At 39.5% G+C, this 15251-nt stretch overlaps 2 protein-coding genes and 1 gene segment (V, D, J or C); 1 reads left to right on the forward strand and 2 right to left on the reverse strand.

The window, feature by feature from the left end:
* Positions 1 to 776: 776 nt before the first annotated feature.
* On the reverse strand, positions 777 to 7093 carry LOC118469801 (zinc finger protein 239-like). Its single transcript, XM_035944888.2, has 2 exons — positions 6959 to 7093; positions 777 to 4592 (listed from the first exon to the last, which is right to left on the reverse strand). The coding sequence occupies exons 1-2, from the start codon at positions 7020 to 7022 to the stop codon at positions 3493 to 3495; spliced, it is 1164 nt and encodes a 387-aa protein (XP_035800781.2). The 5' UTR covers positions 7023 to 7093; the 3' UTR covers positions 777 to 3492.
* A 2027-nt stretch (positions 7094 to 9120) lies between these two features.
* LOC118469806 (T cell receptor alpha variable 38-2/delta variable 8-like) lies at positions 9121 to 9705 on the forward strand. The segment is given in 2 exon segments: positions 9121 to 9217; positions 9326 to 9705. Coding segments are annotated over 2 exon segments (423 nt in total).
* A 719-nt stretch (positions 9706 to 10424) lies between these two features.
* LOC111563887 (zinc finger protein 660-like) lies at positions 10425 to 15086 on the reverse strand. Of its 3 annotated transcripts, none has more exons than XM_035944887.2 (4): positions 14811 to 15086; positions 14247 to 14669; positions 12449 to 12997; positions 10425 to 10505 (listed from the first exon to the last, which is right to left on the reverse strand). In XM_035944887.2, exons 1-4 carry the CDS (start codon positions 14980 to 14982, stop codon positions 10444 to 10446), a joined length of 1206 nt encoding a protein of 401 aa, XP_035800780.2. In that variant the 5' UTR covers positions 14983 to 15086; the 3' UTR covers positions 10425 to 10443. The 3 variants fall into 3 exon arrangements, with proteins under 3 accessions (XP_035800780.2, XP_054870478.1, XP_035800779.2); XM_055014503.1 differs by having other exon boundaries at positions 12365 to 12997; XM_035944886.2 differs by having other exon boundaries at positions 10425 to 12997.
* Positions 15087 to 15251: the final 165 nt, after the last annotated feature.

Raw genomic sequence — 15251 nt, forward strand, 5'->3', positions numbered from 1 at the left:
ATACATTCAGTATGGAAACCAAACATAACAGATAGTGTGTGGAAGATGCTGTCACTGCATTACTGGGTCATGTTTCATTTGTTTGTGATCACACTGAAAGGTAGGTGAAAGGAGGAAGAAGAAATGTCTCCAAAAGATCAGGGTGCTTGAAATCACTTGAACAGGCGTTCACTCTTAAAAATGATCTTTACCAACATTTATGTCTTCATTTAGGTGTCAACTGTCAGCAACTGACTGCAAAGGATGAAGAGTCCAGTTTAGAAGGCAGCACTGTGACTCTGACCTACACATACTCCAATAAAGTTACCAGTAGTGATGATTTCTTCTGGTATCGGCAACATCCAGGAAAACGTCCAGAGTTCCTCCTACACATCTCAGGGTCGAACTTTTCAAGAGCAGCAGAGTCTCTGGAGTCAGTAACAAGGTTATCCACAATACTATCTGGAGAAAAACATCTGGATCTGAAGATCTCCTCTGCTGCAGTGACAGACTCTGCTGTGTACTACTGTGCTGTGAGGCCCACAGTGACAGGAAACAGCTAAACTCTGTACAAAAACCTTTGGAGCAAAGACAACAGAAAACTCCACAACATCCACTAGAGGGAGACACACTCTGTTACACTTCTGTGGTTGGTTTGTTAGGTTTTAATCTTTGCAGCGCTGAGAATAAAAAACAGAAGAATGCCAGTTTTATACATAAAAACCACTGAGGTCGATGATGATTTAAACCGTCAGTTTGATTAAGCAGCACTGAAAGAAGTATTCTTGGTACCAAACTTCTTTGACCAAAGAAACTTTTATTGATAGAGCGCCTTTTACAACGCATTGCCCAACATCTACACTTGGTTTGTGTTGCTTATAAGGCCTGAAACAATGAGACTTTGATGCAATCAAGAAATACACAAAGACATTAAATGAATCAGCACGTTTGGAAGAAATTAGGAAAGAGACCACTTGGCACAGAGATAGAGATCAGAGAGATAATGTACAATGCAGTGACTGTGCAGGAATTAGAACAGTTCAGAAGTTGCCTGAGAATCTTCAGGTTTAAAAAGCAAAGACAAACAGGCGATTCCCTTTACTTCATTTTCCACAATGTAAACAAAAACAGGCTAAAAAAATACAGCCCAGTTGAACACACTGTATCTGTGGCAACATTTTACTTCATTTTCACACTTTAAATGTGACATTCTCCAAAATGCTTTTTTTTTTTTTGTCGTCCTTCCCAGCTATCCTACATAAGCCTGGTTCACACTACAGGAGTTTTAATATCCTGACAGATTAGACATTTGGGTTGATCTGAAAAATAATGGTGCATCGCACACTACAAGATATTATTAAGATTATTGTGCCAGAGAGAGCAGTAGAGCAGTCTACCATGTAATGTGATCTTATGGGGAAGCAGATAGAAATAAAATGAAGATCGTAGTGCAACAAGTTGCTATGACCCGAAGGCTAACCTCAACATGTAATGTCTGCAGACCGTTCAAGGAGCGTCTGCTTCAATAATCAGTCGAAGTGGCCACATCAGGCGAGAGAACAGAAAAATGGGCCTGTTTCCATCAAGTAAGTAAGAAGCTACGACCATGTTAATTAGAAAGTGCTTGTTTGAGGTTACTGGGAATTTCTTTGAGTTTTGTCACATGACAGTGGCTCAGGCATACTTGATCAAGTGTGACGCTGATGTCCAACATGTAGAGAAAGTGAAGAGACACTCTACAACATGGCAAAAAGCATCAGGTCACTCCAGTACCCCATGTCTCAGTCCACACATCTCCTGCTGTACATTTTCCAGAGATGGTCACCCTGAAAAACCCAATGCACTGCAGAGAGAAAGGTTGTCTTTGCTTGCAAACTGAACGCAACTGTTATTCAGCATTTCACACAAGCCAATAAGTATGACAAACTGTTCCTACAGACCTAAAGGACTTTTCTAGTCCTAGTTCCGAGTTTCAAGTAAAGAATTTTTCATGTGTTGCTGCTTTGCACTGGCCTTCACCCAGGAGCTACAGGGAATCAACAACTAGTTCCTAGATGTAGTATGGAGTAAGGAAAATTCAAAAAAGTCACAAAAAGTTAAACAAATTGCTGCACTGTTTGCATTTGTTTTGGACAGCCAAGTTTAAGCATTAAAACTCAGTGTTTTAAACAATGTTACACACTGGTGAATTTATAGTATCTTACAGTAAAATAAAACCACTGTCCTCATATGAGGACATAATTTTTTTTTTTTAAAGACTTCCTGTTCAAACATAGTTCTGAGTTTATGTGCTCATCAGATCCTACTAATCCAAACTAGCAAGGGAAAATTAAAAATGCACTCCAAACAAAGCTCAGGTCTCAGAAGGATACAGAAAAGAGTAAAAATAGTTTTAAAAATGGTTTAATTAAAGTACCAGTAAACAGGAAAAACTACTTTGTAATAAACAGGGCTTCCACTTAAGTGGCTTGATTCACCTGTTGGCATTTATTTGCCCGTAGCCACCAGATAACTGTTGCTAAGTACATTTTTACCTCTCATAGAAGTGGACCACTCAGCAAACGTCCAGCCCAAAATTTGTGTCCACATGACGACTACGCTATAAGAACAGTCGTAACAGTAGTCTGCATGATCGCACAAATTATCCATGCTACATAAACTCTGTGAAATGTTTAAGTTTCAGCTGGTTCCAGAAACTTTAGACAAAACTATGCCAAAGTGAAAGCTCACCACCTGATTCTGCCACATCAATATGACGTACATGCACTACAGTTGTAGCTGGTAGAAAGGTTCTGTAGCACATCCACTCCAATAACGGTTTACATTTAGCATCGCCATGATATAATACTTCAAAGACTTTACTGTGAGATAAAAAAAAAAAAACAAATCACAAGGCTAAATGAGCCTGGATTAAAAAATGATTGTCTATTCTTCAGCCGCATTTGTTTCTATACTAAGAGTGTTTCTAATAAACAGTTTTAGTATCCGTAGTTGACGGTAGTTTCAAGGGCTGAAATGTTTAGCGTTGCTTAGCTAAAATGTCAGCTAGTCTGGGTGGTAGTGTGGTCATCATCCAGACGCTAAGGGGTAAATCAGCCCGAAACTCCTGTAGTGTGAGTCCAGCTTCACATGCTTGTCAACAGCTTATGTCTCTGACAGTGTTGTTTTAAGAGGAGATAGATTCATTTATTAGAGTCAACTTCGGTTTTGTACAAATTTGTGCAGAGGTTTATGAAACGTTTGTCAACACTGGATTGATTCTATTCAGACATAAATATTTAGTCATTTTAATACAGTACAAAAAAGTAACAATCAATATGTAGCAGTCATTGCTGATACTGTGGTGTAGCACCACTAATAAATCAATGTACAGGAAACACTGTCATCTCTCATTGTGACATGCAATGAACTCTCTGGATCGTTTTTGAGTCTAAAAGCACTTTAAATCTGAAAGATCTACTTTACCAATTTTTAAATGTTGTTACCAGTTTGGTTCCCACAGATTGTGGTATTTTAAGACGATGACTTCTGACCCGTGTGTGTTTTCACATGGCGAAACAAAATACTGCTTTGGTTGAAACTTTTCCCACATGTTTCACAGGAATACGGCTTCTCACCTGTGTGGATTCTCATGTGACTTGTAAGTGCTGATCGGGCAGAGAATTTTTTTCCACATGTGTTACAAAGGTACGGCCTCTCTCCTGTGTGGAGTCTCATGTGAATTTTCAAACTGCGACTTACAGTGAAACTTTTCCCACATGTTTCGCAAGAATAAGGCTTCTCACCTGTGTGAGTTCTCATGTGGCGCAACAAAATACTGCTTTGACTGAAATTTCTCCCACAGGTTGTACAAGAATACGGCTTCTTACCTGTGTGGACAGCATCATGCCTTTCTAGTGCTGATAAGACAGTAAATCTTTTCCCACAGGTGTTACAAAGGTACGGCTTCTCACCTGTGTGAGTTCTCATGTGAACAGTCAAATTGCTACAAAGACTAAAACCTTTCCCACATGTTTCGCAAGCAAACGGCTTCTCACCTGTGTGGATTCTCTGATGTTTCTTGAAATCTGACTCATATTTAAAGTCTTTTCCACAGAAGTCACATGTTAAAGTCTTTTTTCCTCTCCTAATATCGTAGTGACTCTCTGACATGGGAGAGTTGTCCACATTGTTACTGTGACTACTGTTTCCATGGTAGTGTCTGTTCTTTGGGTTTATCTCTGAAATTCTAGATGAACCCGACTGAGTGTGTTCACTTTCCTCCTGATCTGGGCTCTCAGCCACAAGCGAGTTGTAAGAGAGAAGCTGGTCACCGTCTTGTTCTGGTTCACTGTGGTCACTTTCCTCATAAGTAACAGTCACCATAAAGGTATCACTCTCCTGCTTCAGTACAAGCTGCTCACTGTCCAGACTAACGCAGAATTCCTCCTGTTCTTCCTTAATCTGGGGTGGCTCTGGGTCCTCCTCGTCCACGCTGGTGCAGAGTTCCTCCTGTTCTTCTTTAATCCGTCTAAGTATTAGGTCCTCCTGGTCTAGATTGGAAGTCTTGTCCTGGTTACAGAGCTGCTGCTCAACGAGAACCTCCTCCTTACAGACATGTTGCTGTGGGAGGTCTGGAGAGACAAAAGGACAGAAAAAAAAAACAGTATTGTGATGCCAGGAAAATACAGACCTGAACAAATATAATACCTACAAAGTAAAGTAAAATAAATATGTTTTGTTTTTTGTTTGTTTGCTTGTTTTTGCCAATTGAATACCTTTAAACTTCATTATTTCTATAAATCTGAGCTGTGTGTTTGTGTTACTGTTTGATGCTACTGGGTTTCAGTGAGAGAGCACAGCAACAGTGTGCTCTCATATACTATTTAAAATATATGTTCATGTATTTTTGTCTAAACTAACATGACAGTGACAACAGAGAGCTCTCCTTACACAATCTATAAGGAGAGATCTTTGTTGTCACTGTCATGTTAGAAACGTCGGCCTGTTTTTCGCGGCGCACAAACTGCGCTGGCCGTTCGGACTCAGAAGTACAGACTCCGAAGAATGGGTGAACGCATCGTTAATGTGCAATTGGAACACCGGCGTACGTGATCACGTCACCACCTCGGCTCATCTACTCCGAATGATTTTACCAGGGGTGTGAAACATACAGCCCGCGGGCCAAAACCGGCCCGCCAGATGGTCCATTTTGGCCCGTGGGATGACTTTACAAAGTGTAAAAATTACAGAGAAGGCATTAACTGTAAATTGTACATTTTTAAAACTGTAAATTTTAAATAATTTCGAGACATTGCCAAGTTGTTTTGATCTTAAAGTAAAAGACTAGATTGTTCAGATCCAGATAGTTGTGACTGAATGTTTTGTACCTTTGTAGATAAACTGTGATCTGGTAGTTGCAATGCACATGTGTAAATGGTGAACTGAGGGATAACACTGTAGAAATTGAACCTGTTGTTCTTAAGAAATTTCAGGGTGATCATAATGTGTTGTAAAAAGACCATTCATCAAATGTGATCATTTTCAGGATGTAATTTTTTAAAACTAAAACAAAAAGAAAAAACTTGAATTGTGGTGATCTAAGTTATTATGTTGTGATTATACTGGTGGGGCCCAGTTAAGATCAAATTGGGCTTCATGCGGTCCCTGGACTAAAATGAGTTTGACACCCCTGATCTTTACTGTGAAAAACAACAAATTGGAATCAGATAAAATAACACAGTTTATATATATATATACACATATATATATATATATATATATATATATATATATATATATATATATATATATATATATATATATATATATATACACGAAGGGGGGCCTGACAGAAAAAAAATTGAGAACCACTGTAATAGATGATGTAAACCACACTAAGCTCTGAACATCTGATCCAGACAGCTGCTGTACCACTCAGACGTAACTCCAAACATCTGGATCAGACAGCTGCTGCACCAGCTAATCTGAACTCTTAACATCTGGATCAGGCAGCTGCTGTACCAAACTAAACTCTGAACATCTGGATCAGACAGCTGCTGCACCAGTGAATTTGAATTCCAAACATCTGGATCAGACGGATGCTGCACCAGTGAATTTGAATTCCAAACATCTGGATCAGACAGCTGCTGCACCAGCTAATCTGAATTCTTAACATCTGGATCAGGCAGCTGCTGCACCAGCTAATCTGAACTCTTAACATCTGGATCAGGCAGCTGCTGCACCAGCTAATCTAAACTCTTAACATCTGGATCAGGCAGCTGCTGCACCAGCTAATCTGAACTCTTAACATCTGGATCAGGCAGCTGCTGCACCAGCTAATCTAAACTCTTAACATCTGGATCAGGCAGCTGCTGCACCAGCTAATCTCAACTCTTAACATCTGGATCAGACAGCTGCTGCACCAGCTAATCTGAACTCTTAACATCTGGATCAGGCAGCTGCTGCACCAGCTAATCTAAACTCTTAACATCTGGATCAGGCAGCTGCTGCACCAGCTAATCTAAACTCTTAACATCTGGATCAGACAGCTGCTGCACCAGCTAATCTAAACTCTTAACATCTGGATCAGGCAGCTGCTGCACCAGCTAATCTAAACTCTTAACATCTGGATCAGACAGCTGCTGCACCAGCTAAGCTGAATTCTTAACATCTGGATCAGACAGCTGCTGCACCATCTAATCTAAACTCTTAACATCTGGATCAGGCAGCTGCTGCACCAGCTAATCTAAACTCTTAACATCTGGATCAGACAGCTGCTGCACCAGCTAATCTGAACTCTTAACATCTGGATCAGACAGCTGCTGCACCAGCTAAACTGAACTCCAGTTAAACTGAAACAGAGAGCTGCAGTAAATCGGGTCCCTAACGTCACGTCATTTAACGGATTATTTTACCGGGACTCAACCTTCTTAAGGTCCCTTTGGTTCTGAACAATTGCATCGTCAGCTCGTGGAGCCAGTCGGTGGCCAACACTTACATTTAGAAGTAGAATCTTCCCCCGAAGAAGTTCCGCTTACGGAATCCGCCATATTCTCAAACATGCAACCGTCACAGTTGTGCAATGAATCCTGGGAAATGAAGGACGCATTGGAAGGAGGCTTGGTCGCACCGCTGAGAGAAACCTCACCTGACCCCGACCCCGGAGGAAACAGCTCAAACTCGGACACAGCTGACGTGTTCTTCCGCCAGGTGTCACACTATGAAGTTCCGACAGAAACACTGAGTTGCTGTAGGTTCCGCCTTATTCACCTTTTTTACGATCTCATTTAGCTTTTATCTTGCAAGTAGATCTCAATTCATCAGCAGTAAAGAAAAAGATATATGGACACATTTTAAACAATGGCAAAGCTACAGAGGCAAAACTAAACAGATGCATGAAAAATAATCACATTATTATTATTGTTGTTGTTGTTGTTGTTGTTGTTGTTGTTCTTATGCTGCATTTTAACTTCCAGTGTTTTGACTTTCACTTAGGTCTTGAAAAACTAACTGTAAGTATTTCACCATAAGTCATTTCATGAAAAGCTGCTCATTGGGTCTTTGGATTCGCTGGGATTTTCCCATTTATAAAATTGTAGAGTTTTAACCTGAATGGAATTCATTTAGTGAGGTTTATTTACATAATCAGTATTTATTCTTAACTGTGTGTCTCTACTGGAGGGCATTTTGGCTCAACATACTATATATATCTTGAAAACTACATACCAAGATCTTAACAAATCACACAGATCTATGTGGTGATAAATGAAGAAATAACACAAAGTCTTCACCAAAACAGCAGAAGCTGAAATACAGCTCAGTACAGTTTTTCTATTTTTCCTGTGTTTATCTGTGTGTATTAGTTCATATCAGCACACCCAACTTGTACAAATGTGTCGCTTCAAACATAATAATGTTGGTGAGGTCTTTTAGTCTGCCTCAGACGTTTGTGTGATTGGGCTCCTAAGTGTTACAGTCTGTAATAAGCAAGATGTACATGTCTTTCAGCTTAAATACTTTAAAGCGTTTAATGAAGCAGTCGATGAGCGCCAGAGATTCGAAGTGGTTTCTCATTTTAGTCACAATGTGAGCAATAATCCATCAAGGTTGTAGCTTTCACAGCTCTGGATTTTGACCAGTATTTCAGTGTGTGCAGGTTGGATTTTAAGTCACACATGAAATCAGAGATGTTGGCTTTTGTTCTCATGCATTCCCAGTGTTAATTTTCAAATCAGTGGTCAAATTTTCAGCTGTGATTATGAATCACTGTGACAAAAGTCGTTACGAGCAATCATGATAAACATTAAACAATACAAACACCTGCTTTAGCTCTATATGATTTTATCTCTGATCATGTTTCATAATAATATGATGAGTGCAGCATCAGTGTCGTTTCTGAAGCTTCCATCAGCCTGAATGGAAACAGAGCACAGCCAGAGGAGGAGCTACACAACTGAATATGAAAGGCTTCATGTTGGAGCTGAAGAGCTGCTGTGTTCTCTCTGTTGTTCATTCAGTACAAGTGAAAATAATGTTTCTGCTTCTCATCTGGATGATGATCGTCTCCTTTCAAACTGGTAAGTCATCAAAAGATGGAGGAGACACACATGGAAAACATTTAGATGTTATTTGAGTTAATTCACTTTTTATGCAACAAATGTCATGGTGAAATCTATATTTGTTGTTTTCAGGATCCTCTGAGGATGTTCTGACTCCATTTAAAGATGTATTGATGTCTTTGGAAGGAGACTCTGTGACTCTCTCCTGCAACTATTCAGTCTCTGTCAACAACCTCTACTGGTACCAACAGAAGTCCAGTTCATCTCCACAGCTTCTCATTGCAGAATATTCAGAGAAAACAGAAAAGTTAGCTGTCAGACATGACAGACAATCAAAGGAGCTTCATCTGAACATCTCCTCTGCTGCAGTGTCAGACTCTGCTGTGTACTACTGTGCTCTGGAGCCCACAGTGACAGGAAACAGTAAAACTCTGTACAAAAACACACTGACAAGCTGCTGGAAGCCTTTTTTTCCAGTGCTGAACTCAACCTTTTAGCTCCACTAGAGGGCCACATTAACAAAGAGGTGCCACATGACTCCTACACTCCTACAACCTTGGTGTCAATAAAAAGTGCTGCTGTGAAGAGAACAAATCTCAGACTGAAGGTTGAACATCAGCTAGAATCTGCTGCTGATCTAAACCTTGTTGTACACATGGAACTTTGGCTGTGGATTATTATTGCTGCTCTTTTCTTTGGTAAGTTAGAAAGATCAACAAAACCTATCTACAGCTGTTGATTGTTCTCATTTAATCAATCATTTTTATTGATTCATGTCTTCCTCTGCATCTTCCGTTCTTCTCCAGAGTGTAAAGGAGAAGACAAAGTGATGCAGCCATCAGGAGATGTCATTGCTGCTGAAGGAGACACAGTTACACTGGATTGTACTTTTGAAACCAGTAGAGCGGGTCCCACTTTGTTCTGGTACAAACAAGAAGTAGACGATTATCCAAAGTACATGATGAAAACTTACTTGGCATCAGTGGAAAAAGCTCCAGAGTTCCAGCAAGACAGATTTGACGCTAAAATTGACAAGAAATCAGTTCCTCTGAAGATCCAGAAGCTTCAGCTGTCAGACTCTGCTGTGTACTACTGTGCTCTGCAGCCCACAGTGACAGGAAACAACAAAACTCTGTACAAAAACCTTTGGAGCAAAGACAAGAGAAAACTCCACAACATCCATTAGACTGGATCTGGACTGAGCTCCAACACGAACTGGTTTCTCAACCCTAGAGGTTGGATCATAATGGGGGAAACTTCAATTTTTCACAGGGATGATTTAGGTTTTCAATAAATATTAAAGAAATCACCATTTAAAAAGTGCTTTTTATTGGTTATCTTAATTATTCAAGGCATGTAAATATTAGTTTGATGATCTGGAACGTGTAAGTGTAAGAAATATGCAAAAACAAGATTTCTGTAGGGTGGAAAATACTTTTGCATTACGTTGTATATTAGACTGTACTAATAGAGTCATAAAATAAAACCAGACACAGAATGGTTAAAGAATAATACATTCAAAGCAAGGTGCTTTAAGTCAAAGTAATCATTTTCTCTGCTAATATTTAAAAAAACACATCATCAAAAAAGTGACACTTACGATAGTGTCCAAGAATTTCAACTTACTCTTTTCAATCCAGTGTTGTCAAGTATCACAGGTTTCTTTGGTCTAATTGACACAAGGAGAGATTATAAGTGATCAAAAAGACCGATACTTGATATTGTAATCAACGTACATTTGCAGTAAAGATGAAAATGCTGTCAAAATCTAGAAAAACATAAACTTCGATACAAAACTTTGTTTAAATTCATTTATGTATTGATGTTTTACCAGTTTAACAAAAGCATTTAAACAGTTACCTTTCAGTGGAAAGATACATCAAGGAAGTCTCAACTCTGTACAAATGATGGTCATTGGCGCTATTTATTTATTTAAAAGGATCACCATTAGCTGATGCCAATGGCACCAGCTAGTCTTCCTGGGGTCTGAAAATAGAAAACAACCTTACATCAAAAGATCATATTTCCAGGTCACATCAGTCAAAGTAGACATCATGTTTACAGTAATACTAACAACAGCACATTAGCGCTGTGTAATCTTACATTTTATTACATTTAAACAAGTTGATATTAGTCTCCAGGGCAATCATTCAATCAACAGGACCAAACAGAAAAAGAAATAGGACATTATACTTGTCATATTGGATTATTGCTCAGCCGTTAAGTAATGCCTTCTAAGATGGTATTTGAATGAGGCCTTACTGTGAGATTGTTGTATGTAGAGGGGGCAGCTATTCCAAAGTTTGATGGCACGATGGATAACTGCCTTTTTCAAAACATTGGATTTTGGGCATGGTAATGTAATTTGACCATTATCTGCTAATCTAATGGAATGACGATGAATTTGACTACATCTGATAATTTGATAGTAACAGTATTGCTAAAGAATGTGACTGTACTTAAAGAAAGCCTTTTTCCTACTTTCAACCATGAGAGTTTACGATGATTACTTTCTGTGTTGACTCTGATGGGGCAATGTAAAACAAATCTGGCGGCTCTATTCTGGGGAATCTGTAGTTTGTTCAGCAGATCTTTTGATGCAGAGGACCAAACGGGTGAGCAATAGTCCAGGTGACTTCAAATTAAAGATTTAACTACCAATGTGTTCAGTAACACAAGGAAGGCATTTTCTCACCATAGAGATGCCACTACCCATTTTCTTAAATATTGTGTCAATGTGTTCTGACCATGACAACTATCTATTATAACGCCTAATAATTTAACCTTATCAACCTGTTCAAAGGTTTGATCACTTTCACTGGTGACTCAGAAACAGCAGAATCGGAAACATCTCTTCTTCCTACAGGTCAGAATTTCTTGTGTGTTGAAATCAGTTTCATTATTTCCAGCTTTACATTAAATGTGACTCATTTTCCAAGTTGTCTCAGACATGTGGAGCCCAACATAAAAAAAAAAAAAATAAAGAATAGGTGGCTTCTTGTCCCTCATCTGTGTCTTTTTGCACCCTGCTGGTAGTGGAGCACCAGGGACAGTTTCCAGTGACCAGCTGATTATAGAACTCACCATCAGAACTTTAAATATCAAACATCAACCTTTAAACTGTACTAACTCTCAGATTAGAGCTTAGTTCCCACGTTTCAGGAATACAGCCTCTCATCTGTGTGGATTCTAATGTGAATTTTAAAGAAAATGTCTTCACATCTGTGTTTCCACGTGTTACAAACATTACAGTTTCTCAGCTGTATGGACTGCTGCATGACTTCTAAATGCTGAAGGGTCACTAAATCTTTCCCCCATGGTACAAAGGTTGGGTTTCTCATCTGTGTGGATTCTCATGTGACTCAAAAGGGACCTTTTATACCGGAAGCTTTTCTCACAGGTGTTACAAGAATACGGCTTCTCACCTGTGTGGATTCTCATGTGGACTTTCAAATTACCATTTTGAATGAAATTTTGTCCACAAATTTTACAAGAATACGGCTTCTCACCCGTGTGGACCTTCATGTGGTCTTTCAAATGAGTATGGCAAATGAAACGTTTCTCACAGATTTTACAAAAATACAGCCTCTCACCCGTGTGGACCATCGTGTGGACTTTCAAATTACCAGGATGAGTGAAACTTCTGTCACAGATTTTACAAGAATGCGGCCTCTCACCCTTGTGGACCTTCATGTGTTCTTTCAACCTTCTACGATGAGTGAAACTTTTCTCACATATTTTACAAGAATTCAGATTCTGATCTTTGTGAATTGCTCTATGAATTTTGAATGCTGCAAGATCATAAAAGTTTTTTCCACAGACTTTACAAAGGTACAGCTTCTCGCCTGTGTGTGTTTTCATATGAGCAGTCACATGGTGACGAAGAATGAAACTTCTCCCACATGTTTCACAAGCAAATGGCCTCTCACCTGTGTGGCTTCTGTGATGTCTCTTGAAACTGAACTTATATTTAAAGTATTTTCCGCAGACATCACATGTTTGAGTCTTTTTCCTTGTGTCAGCATCACAGTGAATCCGTGACATAGAAGAGCTGTCAACATTGTTACTGTGACTGCTGTTTCTGTCTTGTGTCTTCAGCACCAAATTGTTAGTTGAACCAGAGTCTGGATGCTTGCTTCCTTCCTGGTCTGGACTCTCAGCTAAACAAGAGTTCTGAAAGAGGAGTTGGTAACTAGTTGCTTCTGGTTCACTGTGATCACTTTCTTCATGAGCAGGAATCCCCATAAAGGCATCAAGCTGCTCTCCCTCCTGACTGCTGCAGAGTTCCTTCTGTTCCTCTTCAGTCTGTGGAAGTTTTGGGTCGTCCTGGTCCAGACTGATGCAGAGTTTCTCCTGTGCTTCTTTAATCCGCAGAGGCTCTGGATCCTTCTGATCCAAACAGAAGTTCCTCTCTTGGTCACGGAGTAGGTGGTCAATGAAAACCTCCTGCTCCTGATAAATATGTTGCTGTTGAAGGTCTGGAAGGAAAAACAAACACAAGAACAAAACTCAATCACACCTACGTTGAGCATAAACACACAAGTTTGAACCGTTAGCAAAGTGTAAAAATGAGAAAAATGATCTTCATGCACCAGAGTGAGAGTGACTTCTGAGTTTAACCTCTTCTTCACAAAGCTCACTATACAAAACATTCAGGCAGCAGCTTCCTAGTTTTAGACCCTGCTGATAGTTACACTTGTCAGCTGTGACATAATACAGCTGATTGCACTCAGTGATGATTATTTAAAAGGCATAACAACCGTTACTCTGGAACATTGCTGTAAAATCAGAGAGGACTGAATGCTTCTGTAGTTCCAATTAGTCCAACAGAATGAGATGTCTTCTCTGTTCAAAGCATCAGCTGATCACGTCAGTTTCAGCAGAAAGAATCTCAGAATTAAAATGTTCTTCAGATCATACAACTCTGTTTCCAAAAAAAGTCGAGACACTGTAAAATATAAACGGAATGTGAATATTAGCAAATTATATAAACCATGTATTTGCATAAAATATGATATAAACAACATATTCAATGTAAAAACCAAGAAATTTACATTTTTGACTAACATTTCCTAATTTTAAAAGTGATGCCAGAAGAATGTTTTAGAAAACACGTATCTGTGAACTGTGTGGAGGACATGGATGGGGTAAAAATAGCAACAATCATTAGCCTACTGGAAATGCACTGAAATATGTCAGACAAATGTCAATCTCTCTAAAACCAAAGATGGACTGACAGACACAAGTTTGAAAGTTGTCTATAACATCTGTTATACTAAATCTGAATATGCTGAAAGCAGCAGAAGTCAGGAAGGAAAGCCAGTTCTGATCAGAGTATGAACAGCTCAGCTATTGGTAACATTACAGGTGCATCTCCTAACAAGCACAGGAGGACAGACTTTAAGCTACATCTGATTTTAAAAGCACTGGAGGATTGATAAATATTATGAACGAAAAAAGCCAACAAGAAAAAAAGACTTTTCCAAAGTACACCAGTCATCGCACATCAGTGAACCTAAAGGAAACATTAGTGCGGTTGAAGAATTTAAGTTGGTTTACCCTGAGACTTAAACACACTGTGGGTTTAATATTACGTTTAGGAAATAGATGCTCTCATGTCATTTATTACAGTTATTCCTACAAATAAATGTCACATAGAGCTGATTAGGATCCTACATGAATCATATTCATTAGTTAGTTCAGTCAGAGTGTTACAGTTTTACATACCTATTCTGTGTAACTTTATTTGGAGATTCTGGGTGATATTAAATAGTCTGCGCTGACGATTGATCTCTTTCTCATAATGGCCAATTGTGTCTTCAGAGACACTGAATTTTTCTCTTGATAATTCTTCACATTTGGATTTGCACTGAACTAGCATAAAGCTATCTGCCTTCTGATTCATGTCTGCTGCTGCTGTCTGTCCAGACTGCTGTCTGTCCAGACTGTTGCAGAGTTCTTCCTCTTCTTCTCTCATCTGTGGAGGCTCTGTGTCCTCCTGGTCCAGATTGGTGGGGAGTTCCTCTTGTTCCTCTTTAATCTGTAGAGTCTCTGGGTTCTCCTGGTCCACACTGGAGTTCCTCACCTGGATACAGACATTCTGCTCAGTGGGAACCTCCTCCTCCTTACAGATCTGTTGCTGTGGGAGTTCTGGATGGACAAAGGGACACAAGAAAAATGTTACTAATGTGATGCTAGTTAAACATGCACTTCCATCTATTTGTTTACTTCTACTTATGATCATGAGTCTTATTCATCAGTTAATTCATTCAGACCATCAGTTCTACAAACCTGCTGTGTGTTGTGTTATCTGTGGTTTCCAGATGTTTTCCAGCAGTCTGCGCTGACGATCGATCTCCTCCTCGTACTGGACGATGGTTTTCTCAAACTCTGTGAATATTTCTTCAGCAGCAGCAGTTAGTCGCTGGTTGATCAACTCTCTCAGATTCTGGACTGAACTCATCTTTAAGTGATCAAATATTCATCTGAGATACGACAAAACAACCGTCTTCCAGCTCAGTCCACACATCAGGAAAACTCACGCTGCTGGATGATTTTCTTGGTGTATTTCCACCTGGTGTCACGTAGTGAAGCTCCGGCAGAAACAGCGAGTGAACTTTTGTTCCGCCTCGTCTTTCTGTCCTGAGCTGTGCAGCTGCTGTACCACACTGTTGCACCAAGACAGAGGATGCTTTCTATTGTGGCCCTGTAGAAGTTTTCCAGGAGCTGAGG

This window comes from Amphiprion ocellaris, chromosome 10 (genome assembly GCF_022539595.1).
Source record: "Amphiprion ocellaris isolate individual 3 ecotype Okinawa chromosome 10, ASM2253959v1, whole genome shotgun sequence".
Classification (NCBI taxonomy): domain Eukaryota; kingdom Metazoa; phylum Chordata; class Actinopteri; family Pomacentridae; genus Amphiprion; species Amphiprion ocellaris.